This window comes from Dermacentor albipictus, chromosome 1 (genome assembly GCF_038994185.2).
Source record: "Dermacentor albipictus isolate Rhodes 1998 colony chromosome 1, USDA_Dalb.pri_finalv2, whole genome shotgun sequence".
Taxonomy (NCBI): Eukaryota; Metazoa; Arthropoda; class Arachnida; order Ixodida; family Ixodidae; genus Dermacentor; species Dermacentor albipictus.
This window is the reverse complement of record NC_091821.1, coordinates 315225228-315242297: the sequence shown is the minus strand read 5'-3', so window position 1 is coordinate 315242297 and position 17070 is coordinate 315225228. Positions and strand designations below refer to the sequence as shown.

General features: G+C 45.3%; 1 protein-coding gene across 9 annotated transcripts in view; it reads left to right on the top strand.

Moving 5' to 3' along the window:
- The window catches only part of LOC135904431 (uncharacterized), a 106124-nt gene that overhangs the window by 50112 nt on the left and 38942 nt on the right, over positions 1-17070 (top strand). For 4 of the 9 annotated variants that reach the window (XM_065435250.1, XM_065435284.1, XM_065435275.1 and 1 more), the window contains exons 1-5: positions 2022-2247; positions 2694-2789; positions 6235-6603; positions 9114-9272; positions 16847-16993. The exons of 1 other annotated variant lie outside the window; for it this stretch is intronic. In XM_065435250.1, the coding sequence (XP_065291322.1) occupies positions 2728-2789; positions 6235-6603; positions 9114-9272; positions 16847-16993 (737 nt within the window). In that variant the 5' untranslated portion in view covers positions 2022-2247; positions 2694-2727. Of the gene's footprint in view, positions 1-2020; positions 2248-2693; positions 2790-6234; positions 6604-9113; positions 9273-16846; positions 16994-17070 lie in introns of those variants that run through there. 4 more of the 9 variants (XM_065435259.1, XM_065435268.2, XM_065435245.2 and 1 more) reach the window with 4 other exon arrangements.

Here is a 17070-nt window from a genome sequence, read left to right as displayed (position 1 = left end):
TTTCACTATCACATCACCGTCCACAATTGGTTCAACGCCGTACACGTTCGGAAGCAGACGCTCCCCTATCGTGAGGTTGCCGCCACGAAAAAAAGCTGTCGGCGTCGGCAGCCTTCTTGAAACCGCACGGCAATGTTTGCATGGCTGTTGCGCAAGCAGGCGATCTGCCGCCGTCGAAAACGGAGCGCCGTGAGCGCGAGCAGCGAAGAAAAGCGCGGACAACACAATGTAAACAAAGCGGAGACTGCGCCACGGCGCGACCGCCCGGCTTGACGCTTCCACATTGGGGGCGCTGTCAAGAGGCGCAGTAGCGCCGCCTGGCCATGGTTTTCTTGTCTATATGAAAGACGCGAGAAAAAGAAGTGTGTGTGGGGGGGGGGGGGGGGGGGGCGAGGGTATGGCGAAAGCGTGAGAAAAGCGTAGTGCGGTGACGGTGGCTACGACATGGCGCCAGAGTAGCGCGCGTCGTCTCGGAAGTCTGTGCGGCGGTTGCTCGCCCACGTGTCACCCACGCGCTGCCTCTTGAGATCTCCATTTTAGCGATGCACTCGCGCCACACTTCGCTCCGTTTGCATCGTGCCGCGCGAGAGTTTGTGCGCGCCAGCCAATATATCGCGAGATGAACGAGCTGCGCTCAAATTTCGCATTAGGGAATATTGTAATAGACGGTGATCTTTAAAGCGCAAGCTTTACAACCTCGTCGAGCCGAGTTTCGCCGTCGCCAGCAATTTGACCTTCATTTGACCGCAGCTGCGCCGTAGCCGTGGCAACGCGTCACGTGACTTGCCGAGCCGTCGCCGGCTTGGCGCATCCGCTCTCCGCAGCTGGGTTGCCGCCTGACCACGTGACTCGCCGCGCGCCCAGCGCGCCTGGCTGAAAGCTGAGCGCCGCGCTTGCCTATCAGTGCGTGCTTGGCCATGGATGAGAGCGTGGCGGGGCCGTCTTCTCTGAGCGTTGCGCGGGAGGCTTTGAGCCGTCGTCGCCAAACGGCGTTTGATCCAACTCCCAAATATCAACCGGCGAGCTGCTTCGCTGGAGAGGGTCCTAAATGCAGCAGGCGTCGCACCGTCGCGATCAATGTAGCGACCGCGTTCGTGCCTTGTCCGTTCGTACCGACGCTGCGCGTGTTCGAGGCGTCTCTTTGCATGTCTAGCACTTGCGCTTTTCCTGTGGCACAAGCGTCGCACCGTCGAACGATGCGTGTCTACCCAGGCCTAATCAGTCATGTCTAGCTAGCCACCTAGGCACAGCCGTCATACCTGGCTTAACGATGATTGTATATGTAAGTATAATTACAGTTAAATCAAAGGTTACCCAAGTGAGACCAAGACTTAACTAGGCTTTCGCTTTGTATGCCCAGGGTTAGCTGAGCCGCCGCCAATTTTTCTGACGTTACTATCAATACGGCCACTCCAGCCGTACTTGCAGCGTTAATTGCGCTATATGTCCCGTTTGAAGTCGTTTTCCATGTAAAAAGAAATGGTGTCTGGGGTGCGTCGTTTAAGACGCTTTAGTCCCATTCGCACGATGTAGCCAGTTAGGGCCACAAAATGGCGACCAGGCATATGTGTCGAATAGCGGCTAAAATGTCGCAGTTGACGCCACCCTAAAACAGTGCTCGCATGCAGGTTCCCTCTTGGGACATCCTACATCAGACAGTTGAAGCAGCGGAAACAACGCTAGCTGCGCGTTTGGTGAACGCTGGAGGCGTAAATACGTCGCAGTGCGGAAATGCGCGGCGTATAGACAGAAGTGAAATGCTGATAGGAGCCTGTAGTTTCGGAGCAGGAAGCGGCGCAGATCGTGCCCGGCTTCTGGAGTCTTTAGCTATCGCTGTCAGTGCTCTTCGCCTGCACCATGACAACCCACCTGCTTGTCGACCATGAGTGGCGTTACCCGCTCATGGTCGCGCTCGACACACCCCGTCTTCACTTTGGGAGTTTCAAACGCCGCAGCCGCTGTTTCTCTACAGAAAGCAGAGAAAAACAACGATGACAATTAAGAGCGAGGGCTCGCGCGCTCTCGCCGTAGGCGCGTTCGGGGCACGCGACTGCCGACGCTGGACGCCGGGTTTTCGAGCTCTCCTGCCTGGCGACTGTGCTGCACGTCCCCGGTTCGTGCGGGCGTCGCGGGGTCTCGGAGTCTCGAAGGCGAACCGGTCGTGGTGCGGCCGTGCGGCTGCTGTCCCGAGTGCCAACCTTGGTCGTGCCGAGGCTTCTTCGCTCGCCTAGCGAGTGTTGTCGTAGGGTGCGAAAATCGCCACCGCTATCTTGTCGGCGGCTGCGTCTTATTCCTATTCATTAGCGCGATTCCATTCTGAGGCAGTCATGTAGGGCTGCTCGTATTTGTGTCTGAACAGTAGGCTAGGCCAGAGTCAAAATCGGCTCCTAGGGCTTGAACGGGGAGCACGCGCCGCGTGCCACTATTGGCTTCGTTCTAGGCCTACTTCCAGATCAGAACGTTCGCCGACGCCTCGTTCGCCTGTTGGCTCTGAATTCTGTGTTGTCGTCATTATATTTTTACGCCCGCGAGATGCGGTTTCATTATTTTTGAATGCCGTCGGGCGTTGGCGACGCCATCAGCGTCCAAAAAAAAGCGAAAGGCGTCTCGGTAATGGCGTCTACTTCGAACGCAGCGTCTGCTTCAGCCCCAATGCGTGATTGCTGCTTGTGCTTCCTTTTCCTCCTTTTTAGTGCATCTACACGCGGTCAGCCAAAAGAGTGAAGAATGGAGGCCTGCGAAGAACTGGCCTGCGTAACATCCGAGACTCAGGAGCAGTCTGAAGGGAGGTGAGTTGTACACTGCCTCTCTGCAAAATCGTCAATTGAAATAAGTGTAGTTGTTTTTAGTGACTGTACGACACAGAATGCTGAAGCTAGAGCTGTCAAGGTGAAAACCGAGTCTAAGTCATGTCTGTCGTCATAAAACCAGACGAAGCACAACACTTGCGTTTACAGGTCTGCCCCTTGGCATACAACAAATTGGCAAACATTCATAGTAAGCACCACATTCGGAGCAACTAGAGACTGCCCGGCGTGCCTATTCATCTTTGTTAGCTTGCAAAGTGTGTGTGGCTTATCAAGTTACTGTATAGACTTGTGTTAGGGCTGTACTCCCAACTTGGAACTTTTTGTCCCAAATTTCAGCCTGCCAACGGAGAAACAAGTGCATTTGGTGCTCTGATGCAGTGCACATGTATTGGTGAATTTTCGCAGACTGTGTACTTCCCCGTGCAGTACTAAATGGTTAGAGTGCGGTTGTGCACAATATTCGAGTTGTGCACAAGTCTCCGGCTGCGCCGGCACCATTTTGACCAATAAATCTGGTCCCGTGCAAGGGTCGCCCCTCATTAAAATGATAGAAAAAAAGTGCGCCCCTTCCACGTGTTTTTACTGTGCTTGGTCCTCATCTATACACACCTCGAAATGCGGAAACACTTGTGGACTTAGATTTAGGTGCACGTTAAAGAACCCCAGGCGGCCCGAATTTCCGGAGTCCCTCACTATGGCATTCCTCATAATCGGATCGTGGTTTTGGCTCGTAAAGCCCTATAATTTAATATCCCCCCCCCCCCCTGTCCCATAGAAAAACTTTCAGTAAACAAGGAAAATAGATGAAGCAATACTCTGACGTATTGAGCTTATTGAGCAGCCACTGAATCGCCATTCTAATTTCACTGGTCAGTGTTTGCAGTGATATTTGGCAGCAAACTGCTGAGAACTTGCTTTGGATCATTAATGAAATTTAATGAAAAAAAGGCTGGCCAGAAAGCTTATGTGACTTATGTGTGTGCAACTATGAACCCAACAATAGCTTGCATTGTAATTGTACTATGTAGTCCCCTGAGCCGGGGACTAGTCCCCTGAGCCGGGGACTACATACAGGCTAGGAACTCTGTGATATATAAAGCAGATTTTCTTCCATCTGAATGTGACTTGAAATTGAGGACTGCACTCCAAATTGACATTTTGGACTTACTTTCTAGTGCTTCCTTCAATATGTTAGGGCTTCTGAATTTCGAATAAATTTTTTTTTCTGCAAGCTTCAGGTCTGCATACTTTTGCTTACAGGTGTACTAGCTGAATCCATTTTATTAGCACAAGCCACACCCACAAGCTCATTAACACTTCTTGCAACAAATGCCTTATCTCTTGCTCATATTGAAAGTTAAAGTAGCATTGCTGCTGTGTCATGACATATTTTTAACTTTCTTGTACTTACTAGAAAGCGTGTCAACTCAATCACTTAAGGGCTCTGGAGAAGATAACCCTGGGCCAAGGCTCTGGACAGAACAGGAAATCAAACTGTGACAAAATAGCCTTTTAGGCAAGCAGATTACATTGACGTGTAAGATGCAGCAATGCCTAGGGGCCTTTGTGAACACAAAGTGAAAGTCCTTTTTTCAGATAAACATAAGGCTGAAGCAGTGATACAGCCGTTTCATAAACAAAAAGTTGCCGCTGTATACATGAGAGGAGAATGGAGTTCAGTTCGTCTTTGCAGGCAGTTATTTTTTGTGGATCACCGAATGCATGTCGAAGGATGAATGGAGGTTGGTTGGAGGTAATGCGTTACATGGAAAATCCAACTTGGGAAAGAACAAAAGCAGAAACTGCCTGGGAAATTGGGAGTGTTACAGATCAATTTTGTTAAATTTTAGAAAAAGTCCCTACATTGCCACATGGCAAGTTTAGGTGCCTCAACTGCATACTAAATTTGTGACATACAGTTCTCGCATATCATGAATAGCTGCTTTGGCAACTTTATACTTTTTTTCTTATTCAATTGTGGAGAATATAAATTTGTTATTTAAATAAATTCATACTAAAAAGGCTTAAAGAGATGTACAAGGGTGAAAGAATTGTTGAAGTTTGACAGGTGAGGAAATAAAGTACAGTGTACACATTTCCTTTGACTGCACCGCAGTATTCTAAGTTCAACTACCTCTTGATGTGAACTTGCTTGAAAAACACTTAGGAATTAGTCATTTATTTGTCGTGTGCTTCTCATTTTCTGTACTGTCCTCGTGAGCTATGACTGTGCTAGAAAATACCCAACATAGCCACTATCCCTAAATAGGCCTGTCCTCTGCAGAAGCAGTGATGGCTTGAGAATTTCCTTTTATTTGGAAAATTTAGTGTTCACATTGCAGTCTCAAGATTGAATACAGTCAGGTTTCAATGAATGTTCATTTAGTAGAAATGCTCATAATAGCACTAGACTTGAGATTAGTGCTTAATATTAATTATCAATAAACTTTACTGTATGTAGGTGCCCCCTGTTTCTTTTACCTCATCCACAGCTACAAAATTCTCTGCCTTGAGTATCGAGAGTGTGGGCAAGCTTTATCGTTGACACGAGTGTTCAAATTCTGGAACTCAATTTATACGAGCATCCCTTTGGCTTGCATGCGTAAATATTAATCGCCTTGCAAATATGCCCTTGATGTGACATGTTAGCTAATGGTAATATCTTGCAGTATTTGCTCATTATGGATATTGGCTTTTCCACTGCCATGCTGCCGCTTTCCCACGTTCCAAAGTAATTCTTTAGCTGTCAATTAATTGGCCGCAGTTATCGCAGTGAGAATGACATGCAGTGGTATCCGTAATGCAAGTTGTTTTTTAAAAAAAACATTATTATGTCTCCTCTAGTGACCCCCGCATTTATTCCGCAATAAATGGCCTGCATTGCAGCGATATGTGTAGCTGATTTTTTACAATATTCCTTTGTATCCTGATATTTCAATACTTGCTGTATATGACAAAATAATTGGTAACACAGACGAAAGCCATCTTAAGCCTTCTTGGCATTCTGATTAAGCGGCGAAGAAAAGGTTTTTTCAAAGACGGCATCAAAGTAAAGAAGTATGCAGGCTACTTTGTAGTCCAAACAACATGGTGGCTGAGCAGCCTACATGGATGTCCTGTGCAAAGTTTGCTTCCACACAAGAAAGCATAGTCTGACAATTTGTGTTTCAAGTCGGTAAACCATGTGATTTGTTGGGTTTGCACACAGAGTGTCAAAATATAATATTGATATTTGTTTTTCCTAGCTTTTTTTTTTTTTTCGCCCTGAGGTGGTGTCAAGTAGCAGGGATGCATTCTGTTACTTCGATTTGAAACTGTTACTTGGCCACCATAGTAGACAAGTGTCGATGCTGGCCAGAATTGGAACACATGCGTAAAATGCATTCTTCACTTCAGCTCTGCTTTCTTTTGGCATCCCTCGCAGCAGCAACTGCAGTAGCAGCAGCGAGCAGTCAAATGCTGAAGATGATGAATGGAGGCCTTGCCGCCGCAAAGCGGTCCGCCGAGTCAACCTTCAACGGTCGCAAGCCACCAAGCTGATGTGGCAGCGCAAAAGGGCTGCTGCTCTTCTCCTCCAGCAGCAGCTTGAGGGAAATGCTGGGCATTTGGGGCCATCAAGTGCCAGTGGCCCAGTTGGCGTAACTGCTACTTTGGACCAGCAAACGGCAGGCATAAGCCACTCTATGAGTGCACTTGCTGTGAGTGCACTCTCCAAATGCAAGTCAGCTGCAACACAACTGCAGCCACCCAAAAGGAGGCGCCGGTGTCCAACCAAGGCGACTGGTACAACCAGGTGCGTAGAGCTGATTGCATTTTTCTTCTGTGCAACTTGCAACTTGGGCTTAAGAGTGGTCAGGGTGTCTACGAGCAGGGAAAACCGGGAATTCTCTGGGATTTTGAATAGTCTGGAAATACTTGGGAAAAAGTTGCGGAATTTCTGCATCTATCAGGAAAAATGAGCAGTAATCTTGTTGAAAGGGAACCAAAGTCGCGGTAAAGCTGGCTCAATAACAGAGGAGTCATAACGAATCCTTTGATGCCGTGTCATCCGCTGGAGGAGTTGCCAGTGTACATTCAACGACCGACTTTCCAGATACCCGATAATAGGCACTGCTACACTGCACCACCACCTACTCCATAGAGTCAATGTATTAGAATGTCTGGAATTTCGGACGCAAGAACCCTTCGCCGTCCAATTTTCCTTGCTTTTTGCCATGACCACAGGTTCGAAACGGTATTAATTAAAGCCACCGCCATTTTGATTACCTTGCCACCTCGAACTAGCACTCTTGCACACAGATCCGCTGGCGGCCATAGCCACCATTGCGGCAACGCTAGGCCTAGCTGCTTCGACGTTCGCTATTAGGCTTTTTGACATTCTGTGTCGTGTTTTTCATTGAAAGAATGCCGCTGTCAGCAATGGCACCGACTCCGCCTTTGTGCTCCTAGCAATTGGCTTCGAAGCTCGGATAGCATGGCGCGTTTCATAATTTTGGTTCCTGAAGGTCAGCTTCAGCAATAACTGTTATGTGGTGAATCATACGCAAATGTATTGCGGTGAAGCAGTACAAGCGTGGGAAGGGGCAGTTGTCATGGGACACAGTGTGTATTCCTTAATCATACATGCGTGCACCTGCAGTTTCCTGTCACAATATGAGCAACGATATGCCAATAAGTGTACTGGCAGGCCTTCAGAGCTTTTTCAGGTATGCCTGTGGCGATTTGAGCCCTTAAGGGCAGTAAAAGACTTGCATTAATTTTTTCAAACTACCTGATTTTTTCGGACATTTTCGCGACCCTTAGGGAGACCGGAAAATCAGACGTTGACTGTACAACTGACTAGCATGCTTCAAATGATCGTGGGGTGAATGCGTGGTGGAAGGACAACGAGAACAGAAATAACCTATGCATGGAGGAAAGGAAGCGTGCCGCCGCTGCTTTGTAGGAGCTTGAGCTCGAAAAAGTGTTGACTGATGCGGAGATGCAGGTGTCCCTCATCCAATCCGAAATACTCTCTAAAGCAGTGAAACGCAACACTTATGCGTTGCGCGCAGGCTGACACTATGTCAGTACAGTTGAGGTTGACTTTACAGCTGCTGAGAGAGAACCTCGCTTGTGAGAAAGTTCAGGCCTAATACCAATAGGCTTGCTATCAGGTGGTAGAAATAGCTCATATTCGAAAATATTTGCTTCTGTATGCATCTCCTTTTTAATTGTATACAGAGAATGTTAGACTCGATTTGCATAGGGTTTTGCTATTTTTTTCGAAGATATTTGCTGTGCATTTTACTAACCTCACCCTTCTCTTTTGTTTTTCAATAAAATAGGCACTACTACTTGCTATTCAAACTGCCTTAGGTTGTTTATTTTTTAACATGCTTACTAGAGAGCGACAGCATCGGGCAACATAGTGTCAACCTGTCTTGGCATAAAACGAAGTTCTGTGTCACTCAAGGAATTTTGCAAAGGCACTCGGGGAACACCTGGAAAACTCGAGGAATTTGGAAATGTCTGCTTGGTAGACACCCTGGTGGTTCACAAAATGATACAGGGGCTGAACAACAAAATGCATTGTTTCGACAAAGGAACTTGTCATCAGGGCCCTGATGAGGACTGAAGATGAATCCCTTTGCCAAAATATGTCTCCAGGTGCAGGCTGCCATCGTTTGGTAACAATGTCGCACTAAGCCATACAGTGGCCAATGAGTGGCCAGAGCAATGTTTGCATTCTTATCAGACTCTTGCGCTTATACTTGGTGGCGTGGAAAGGGGGTATTTTTTAATATATATTTTATTATTTCTTACTTGAGTCCACCTAACGAATGTTATTGGATAACACTGTATAGTGCTGCTAGAATGAATACATGGGCACACCTTTGTGGCTGTGGCTCTGCATTCATTGCTAAGAATTACTTGCCACATTCTTTTTGGTCTTGCCCAAATTGCGCTGCCTGCAGTTTCATACTTAGATGTTTAAAAAGAATGTTTCATATTACAACTACCGACGATCCCATTGTGGTTGAATAATTGCAATGTCAGATTTGCCATTGGCGATCTCAGTATGAAACTCAATGGAACTGTTAACGACTGAAACAGCACAACAGAATCGCGACACAGAAAACTACGAGGGACAATACAGAGTGCTTTTACAGCACAACAGAATTTTGCCGCGGAAAAAAAGAACAGGGGACAACAGAGTGCTGTTCCAGTTGTAAATGTACGACGACTTGCCCTCTGTTCTTCCGGCATCGCCCAATCGAGTACCTTGCTTGGAACTGTAGCTTGGCTGTGTTCTCGTCACAGCAACGGCGGTGGCAGCAGGGCCAGTGGTGGCCTGGGCAGGACCAAGCGCATGCCCTCTGTCAACATGAGCTGGCAGCAGCGGAAGCTGGCTAAGCTTCGCCTGGCAAGGCTCAGGGCTCGTGACCCACTTTCTCGGGCTATCTTCCGCCGTGACTCTATGTCAGTACCTTGCATGCTACTTCCTTCCTTTCTGCATGATTCTTTCTTCTTCTGTCTTTCCATCTCTTCCCGTGTTAAATTATGCCTTGTTTCTACCTTCCTCTATTAACGCTTTCGTAAGTAGTGCAAACAGGGGGCTTATACTGTGACAATTCGCTTAGGAACTAGTTTGCTCTGGCTCTTACGTCTAGTAACGTCAGTCGGATAAATAATAGAATGTCGTGGTGCAAGCAAGACCAATGAATGAGTGACGTTCTGCCGTAAAGTCGCAGCATCGTTCTTGTTTGTACTTTGGGGACCATATAGTAATTGAAGAATGTTGCTAGTTGGGTAAAAAAAAAAATTGGCTTGTGCACAACACTTGCACATCTGATTTCCAGTAATAACTACGAGCTTTCGACGTGGATGGCTGGTGGCTTAATTTTATCTGCATTGTTTTATTTTTTGTCGCTATGTGGTGCACCATACGTGAAGCAGTCAATGCGATTCTGTATGTGTAGGCTGTCGCTGTAATAGGATTTCATTTAGCTGTGGCTGAGCTTATTAGGGCGGACGATTGCGATGAGAGTTCAGTCTACATGTCCCACAACTGTGAGAATCTTGCTGTGGTTAGGGAAGCATTCTTGGCTGTGACTTTGCCCGGCACTTTGGAAAGAAATCTTGCACCCCATTTTCTTTTTTCCTCAATGGTAATGACCCTAGTGATGGCAATAATGATGTGACTGAATGACGGCTGCGACAACTGAATGGCTTCTACATTCCAGACGCACTGCTGAAAACAACCCGTTGTAAAACAAACTCAGTGCGTACAGCGTTTTCGTCACTGTCAATGCTACTAAATCTTGTGGTCTGCGATATTCTAGCACGTCGCGAATCCATCGCACTCTGTTTTTGGAGTCTAAAATGTCTTTAGAACTCTCCTTTGCTCATGTCGAACACGTTGCGCTGTTGCCTTTAATAATGCCGTCTTTGGCCAACACTTGCCAGCAACACAACCAAAAAAGCCGCTGTTGGCATCTCTCTCGTCACACTGGCTAGCAGAAGACTAACAGATGGCCACAGTTCCCCTAGCAACCCTTGAGATCATGCTCACAACTGCACGGCGCTCGAGCAAACCACTTACCCGCGTTTCTGCTCGTAGAGGACGAAGGGTTCGCTTCGAGATGATTGACAACCTGTGACAAAAAAAAATTTAAGTCTCGCCTACCAGGAATGACTACAACGAAGTGCCGACCAATGGCGTTCGTGAGAGCGAACTGGTTCCAAAGAGAACTATTACAGAATACAGCCCCACCATGTTGTTTGCACCCTTTCATGGACAAGTTGCTATGAACACTGTGGCTTGTCGTGCATGTGACCTGTGCTTATGGTACCCAGAGTTGGTGGCTGGTCAAGAAACTTCAGATTTCCCCTCGAAGAGTGTCGTGTACCGGAGAGTTTGTTGTTGGGCTAGTTGGTGCATGATATTTAGAAGGAAAACAGTTTACACTAACGAGACAAGATGAACAATGGCAATTGCTCAAATGGCTGTCTCCAAGTGTATTAAGAACTGGGGATTCAAGACAACTTTCCTAGCCTATGCTCACAGCAGTGGGTCGTACTGTAGGGTGCAGACCTCTAAGTGCTTAAGTGATATTCACTGGGCAGGAATCCTGAAACTAGCACCAGTTTCCAGATGACTGCCTCTGAGCTTGCGGCAAGATGCGCTGGCACTCTGTGAGTCATTTTCCCACAAAGCCCTGCTTGAGTGATGGGAGGTAAAATAACAGAGCGTGTGCGTTTTTGCTTACTTTGGTGGCATACCTTGATTTGATATTCTTGATATTATTACTAAATGAACGTGTCTTAAGCGATGACATCCTCATAAAGGCAAATTTTGCTAATGAAAGGGCATATAGGAACTTAATGCACAATTTATAGTCTCCACCACTGCCAGAAAATTAAGCTGATAAAGTATTCTTTTGTAATCACCTATTCTTAATTACTCAAGGCAGTTACCACTGAGACACATCATATAGACACCTCAATCATTTACTTATCGGTATGCTTCCCTCTCTTGCTCTTGTCTGTCCATGCTCCTCACCTTTTTGCCCTTCACAAGTACTGCAGTGGCATGAATCGCTATGCGGAGAGGGCGATTATTTGTGAGTAGTTACCTCAAATTGCCTCTACATGTAGGAAAATGCGGCACTGCTGTTTTGCATGCATGGGAATACTGGGGGCTTCAGACTGATATCTTTCCTCAGGAAATTGGCCATTTTGAAGCTGCATCTGCCAACTGATTTTCCATCTCTTAGTGTTTTAGTCGGTACTGAAAGACTTGTATAGTCGCATTAGTAACTATGCTTGCGCGTAGTTATGTAAAATCTCGACAGTATCTCCGGTGCCGCCAAATTTGAAGGAAAGGTAAGGCCTGCACCAATTGTGTGTGCTAGTTGCACTCAAATGTTCTAGCTACCTTTCTTTACTATATGTGGTCATGCATATATGCAACATGTATTATGGGAGATGCAAGGCACATTCAGAAGATTTAATTCAAGTAAACATAATCTGCACAGCCATCATCATGCTTCAAGCCGAGCTACAAGTAAATAAAAGCCAAACCTTCTGTCTACTAGCATGTGTTACAGTTTAGCTAAAGAAACTTGCATGCATGTGACACAACAAACATTGTGGAAAATACCGGCAAGTATTATGAAGGCTGCTTGAACTGTAACTTGTGTTCGAGCGTCAAACTCTCTGCTGTATCGCAGTGATTATTAATTTCTGCTTGAATTACACTGGTGGCGGAAATATTTGCAAGATATGCATGGTAGGGAAAAATAGGTCTTTCCACATGTGCATGTCGGTGCAACTGCCATTACTTCTCTCCAAAAGAAGTCGCGAGGCCCATTTGTCCATCATGCAGACGTGCATATTTCTGCTCGGATTTGGCAAGAAATAGAAATGAAGGCTGTTTAATAAAATAAAGGCATGTTGAGCACTGAACATTTGTTTATTGTGTCCTTGTTTAATTCTGCAACTGGATATTCAAATAATTGGAACATTTCATCTAGTCTCGCGAAATAAGCATTTCCCATATTTTACTGAACACTGAAATTCATGCAGTATATGAATAGCGAAGTTTAAAGTAATATTGGCGTCGTACTGTGGTAGTAAAAATTGCAAGATTCCTCTATTCATTTCGACCAGCCGCAGCACCACATTGTAAAGGAGGGCCCCTTTATGGAAGGGCACAATGACAATTATATTGCTGAAAACTCTACTAACATTTTTGCCACTTAGGTTTGCTAAATTCGGAAGGTCAGAAAAAAAAAAAAAACTTTCCTCAAATGCTAGTAGACATACGTAAGAGTAAACAACAGCCACAAAAATCGAATGACATTTATTACCAATGTCCAGCGTTGGCCGCACACTTGCCTCAGCACTACTGTACTGTATGCACTATATGTACCATTGTACCTATGCTGCATGCTCTGTGCCAGCCCGGCATGCAGTGGTGCCCTCGCGCATGTCGAACTGCTTGTCATGCATTTTTATTGTGGATAACGTAGAAACTGGTGCTGTGTGATAGCAGCCAGTCTGTATTGAAACTGCACCGTGTGAACACGTGCACACATGAAGCACAAATGATCCATGAATGCACTTTATGTGGCCTTTACAATAGTGTTTAAATGGCCAATATCATCTTTTGTCAATAACAAATGTCGACTAGCAGACGTTGCTAAATTGAGAAGCGGCTCTCAACTTGCCGAACTTCAGCGTTGATTCCTGCAAATCAGTGACAAGTCTCGTGCGCTGCTGCCATATGGGTCTTTTGCAGGCTACCAAAATGTGAGTGCAGTGTGTGATAAAAGCTTGTTAACACCAAAATGTAATGCAAGGTTTCTTCTCTAAATATATAAATTGCGTAAGTTAATGTGGGAAAAGCCAAATGGAGTTGGATTCATTCTTGCCAATTGCAGAACCCCTATGTTCCTCGAGGACGTAAGCTCGGACGGTAACTTTTGCCAATACCATCACCCTCGTAAGACACAGTGCTGAACCAGCCAGTAAGCCCACACTGAAAGTGATAGCTCCAAAAGCAATAATCTGAGAATACGTTCCCATATTGAGAACCCCAGCTATAATAGTGGATATACTAGAAACAAACGTAGCTAAGAAGCAGCGATTAGCAGAAATGAGAAGGCAATGAAAAATGTAATTGGCTAACAGTAATGGAGTAAATGATGGTGGTTATGGCCTCTGTTTACCGTTAGCAGCTTTGCTGCTGTATGTATGCTTCCTTGCATACCAAAATGTTTCAAGTGCTATTTGGAAGTTGTTCAATATTTGGCACTGATGTAAGACACGAAGCAAAGCCATGAACTTCCCTAAACTTGCATGTTGTTTAGTCTCTAAATTTTGCATGTACGATAATTGCAATCTTTTGCTAGCAGGATTTTAATTTCGCCATTCTTGTTATCGGGAAGGAAAATGCAATAAGATTGTGCTCTTGGGTATTGGTTCAATATTAAAAAAGCAATTAACTGCTCGAAGCAAATAAGGATGCAGAAAAAAGTAATACATACTGTGAGGTATGTGTTCACTGCAGGAGCTGCAGCTGTATGCCAGACTTTGAGGGTATTTAAGTTCCTTTCAAGACTACCAATAGAGCAGGAGGTAACAGAAGTCCTGACAAGCAAAATGCTTGGACAGACGCATCTGTGTGCCATTGGTATTTGTTGTGAAAATAGCTAGCTTTGATGAGCAGGGGTCAAGCGATGAATGTTGCTAGAGCAAACTTTTTGAAAAATGGACTTGTCTTTGTCAAAACAGCATTTTCTTCCTTGGCAGCTTTTATGAACGCGTATCTTTCCCCCTTGTTTCAATTGCCAAGAAGAAAAAGCTTGTGTGTATAGTAGGGTAAGAAAACTGTCAAGAAAGGGGGTACTGCTGTTGGTTTTTCCAGAAAGAGTGACTAACGATGAACAACCTATAATTGTAAGCAGGCATAAGTGCTCTGATGGGTCTAGTTTCTCTACTAAAGTTTTTCCACTAACTATTTGGAGGACACATAAGCTTCGCTTTTGAAGGGCCCCCTCACCAAGTCTTGCCATTTTGAGCTGACAGGCATAGAGCATACAATACGCGATAATGATAGTGTCTGCAAAGTATTGCATTGCCACGTGCCACAAAAAGATCTGACATTGCAAACGAAATGCCATTTTCCTTTCTCCTCGTGGCCACCGCGCTCCAAGCCGGAGGATGAGGTACACATGTTAGTGCGTCTACGTACACGTGTTTGTGCTGCGACGCCGCTCATGGTGACATGAGACTTCGAGAATTATTCAAGACATCTGTTACTTGTGTAATATGTTGCTAGAATAGATGAATGAAAGCTTAGAGAGAAAATAAACACACAAACCGAATGTCTGCATGTTTTTGTTTCACTTTGTACCGCTTCAAGAGACATGTACAGTGTACTTCCACTTCGTCTGTGTTCCTACGTTGTGCAGTTGCACGCAGATGCCAAAAGCATGACATTTTCTACTGTGTTCCAGCGCGCGATCATGATCTGTGATCTGCTTGTCTGCCTCGGTATTTGTGTAGCACAAACATATATCGCTAGTCAGGTGTCCTTGTGGACATCGTGCAAAATCGTGTGCTGCGTGAAACCAGACAATCGCAACAGCTTGTACATGATGGCGTCAGCGGAACTGTGCCACACTTGCGAAAAAAGCGAGAAAAGAATGAAGGTGGGGCCAATGACATATGCGTCCCATGATACTCGAGGTCCAGTATGGGACAGCGCATGGAAAGAATTTCGCTTGCAAAGGCTAGACAGGGCAAGTGGAGAGAGCGTCTGTTTGCGGTAAAGCTCCTCCTGAAATCATGGGTTCGCAACACTGAAATATTTCTATCTCGGCTATTAATCAGCAGATTTGAAAAATGTTTTGTGGCAAAATGCTCCCTAGAAGATACCTAACAACTTCCGGCATATAACCAAAATTTGCTATGGGGCCTGGTGAGGGGCCCTTTATAGGAGTGGAATGCGATAGCATTCAAAGAGCTCTGACTGCTTCAAACGCTTCCCTGCAACTGCAGCTTATGTAACCACGTTTTCCTAGAAACGCTGGCAGCGAACGTCATGCATGAAGGCGAGCTTTCTGGTTCTTGCACCTTGACTTTTAATGCCATGTGCATTATGAAACAGAAACAAACCTAATCTCATTTGCCTTATTGTCATACGTTGAATGCATTAGCCAGAACTCGTTTGACAGATGCGTACTCTCAATACCATAGCTTGTGTCATGCAGTATAATTTTCAGTATTTGAAATGGTGTCTATTATTGAAAGAAGAATACAGCTGAAACTTAAGTGGAATTATGGTGGCGAAGTATAATATAGTAGCTCCTTATTTGCACTTTTGCGAGTGAAATGTTCTTGCTTCTCTGCCTCAGATTAAGGTAGCACTGCCTATCCCTAGCTGTTGTGGCACCTGATGTAGAAGCTCCAGGAATTTCTAAGCCTTATGGGCACATAAGCAGACATGCAAAGTAGTAGTCTCGCTGATAACCATAACTCCAAATGCTACCACACAATATATCTTATTGTAATCGCGGCACCCCAGTTGAAAGGTCATAGCAGCTCCCATTATCCCTGACTAATCTTGTTGCAGTGGCTATCCATCAAGCGATTGCACTCGACATGGAAGTGTCTGTTGTAGATGGTGTGCTGTCGCTTTGATATATTTAAGGCTACATACCCCTTCTGTCATCTTGGCACATTCATTCAGGGCTATTGTAGAAGAATGGGCATATGCCAATATCACATACGCAAAGCTGGATTTGCTGTCTGGGCACATATCCAGCAGCACATACCTAGTGACCCATGTTGTCAGGTTGGCAAAACAGCAGCAAGCAACAACTTGGGTCACTGGATATGTGAAACAGTTTAGATACATATCACAAACTGGGTGACATTCCCAAAAAAATGACAATTGCATAAAAAAAGTGTTCTTATAGTATTTTCTTGTTCTTTTGTGCTGGTCTCCTATGTAGTAAACTTCTTTCTGCATGCTCATTGGCTTTGTGTTTGCTCATTTTCAGAAAAAAAGGCACAGGGAAACCCTAAAGCTAATTGTCTCACTATGTGGCCTTAATGAAATGAGTTTCATCACTTGTGATAATGAACTATATTTTGTGCTGGCATTATTTTGTGAAAGGGAGGGAAGGGGAAGGGGGGGGGGTATACAATGCCAGTAAAAAACAGTTGCATAAAAAATGCTTTTTGTTGCGATGACCTTGCTCTACCGAGGTGCTACTGTATTGTTTAACAGCCGCAGTAATGTGAGCTCCGGATGTTGGCAAAGGGTTTGTGTGCAGTCCAAGTAACATTATATGATAGGGAAGATGCCATAGCTCCCTCACCCCCACTTTGGGTAATGCTTCTTTATCTGGCTTTAACTACAAGAAGCCTCACATTTAGGTCACTTTAATTGGACACTTACGCTGCTGAATGATGCTTGGTACTTTTAGTATTTGCCACAATTATTGGCTGACTTCTGCTTTATTCTTTTTTTTTTTCCTCAGGAGATTTTCGATGTGCTGGTCCGACACCACACTGGGATCATCACTTGCTGGAAAGCCATCTGTAAAGCCAAAGGAGGACAGCCCCAAAAACCAGCAATCTGCTTCATTTTTTGGGCTCAAGGCTTACCGCCACATCAATGCTCCTAGGTAAGCTTGACTGAACTCGCCTGAACAAAGTTTGATTGCAAAGTATAATTTGGATTACTTTGACTGTGCTTAAAGTT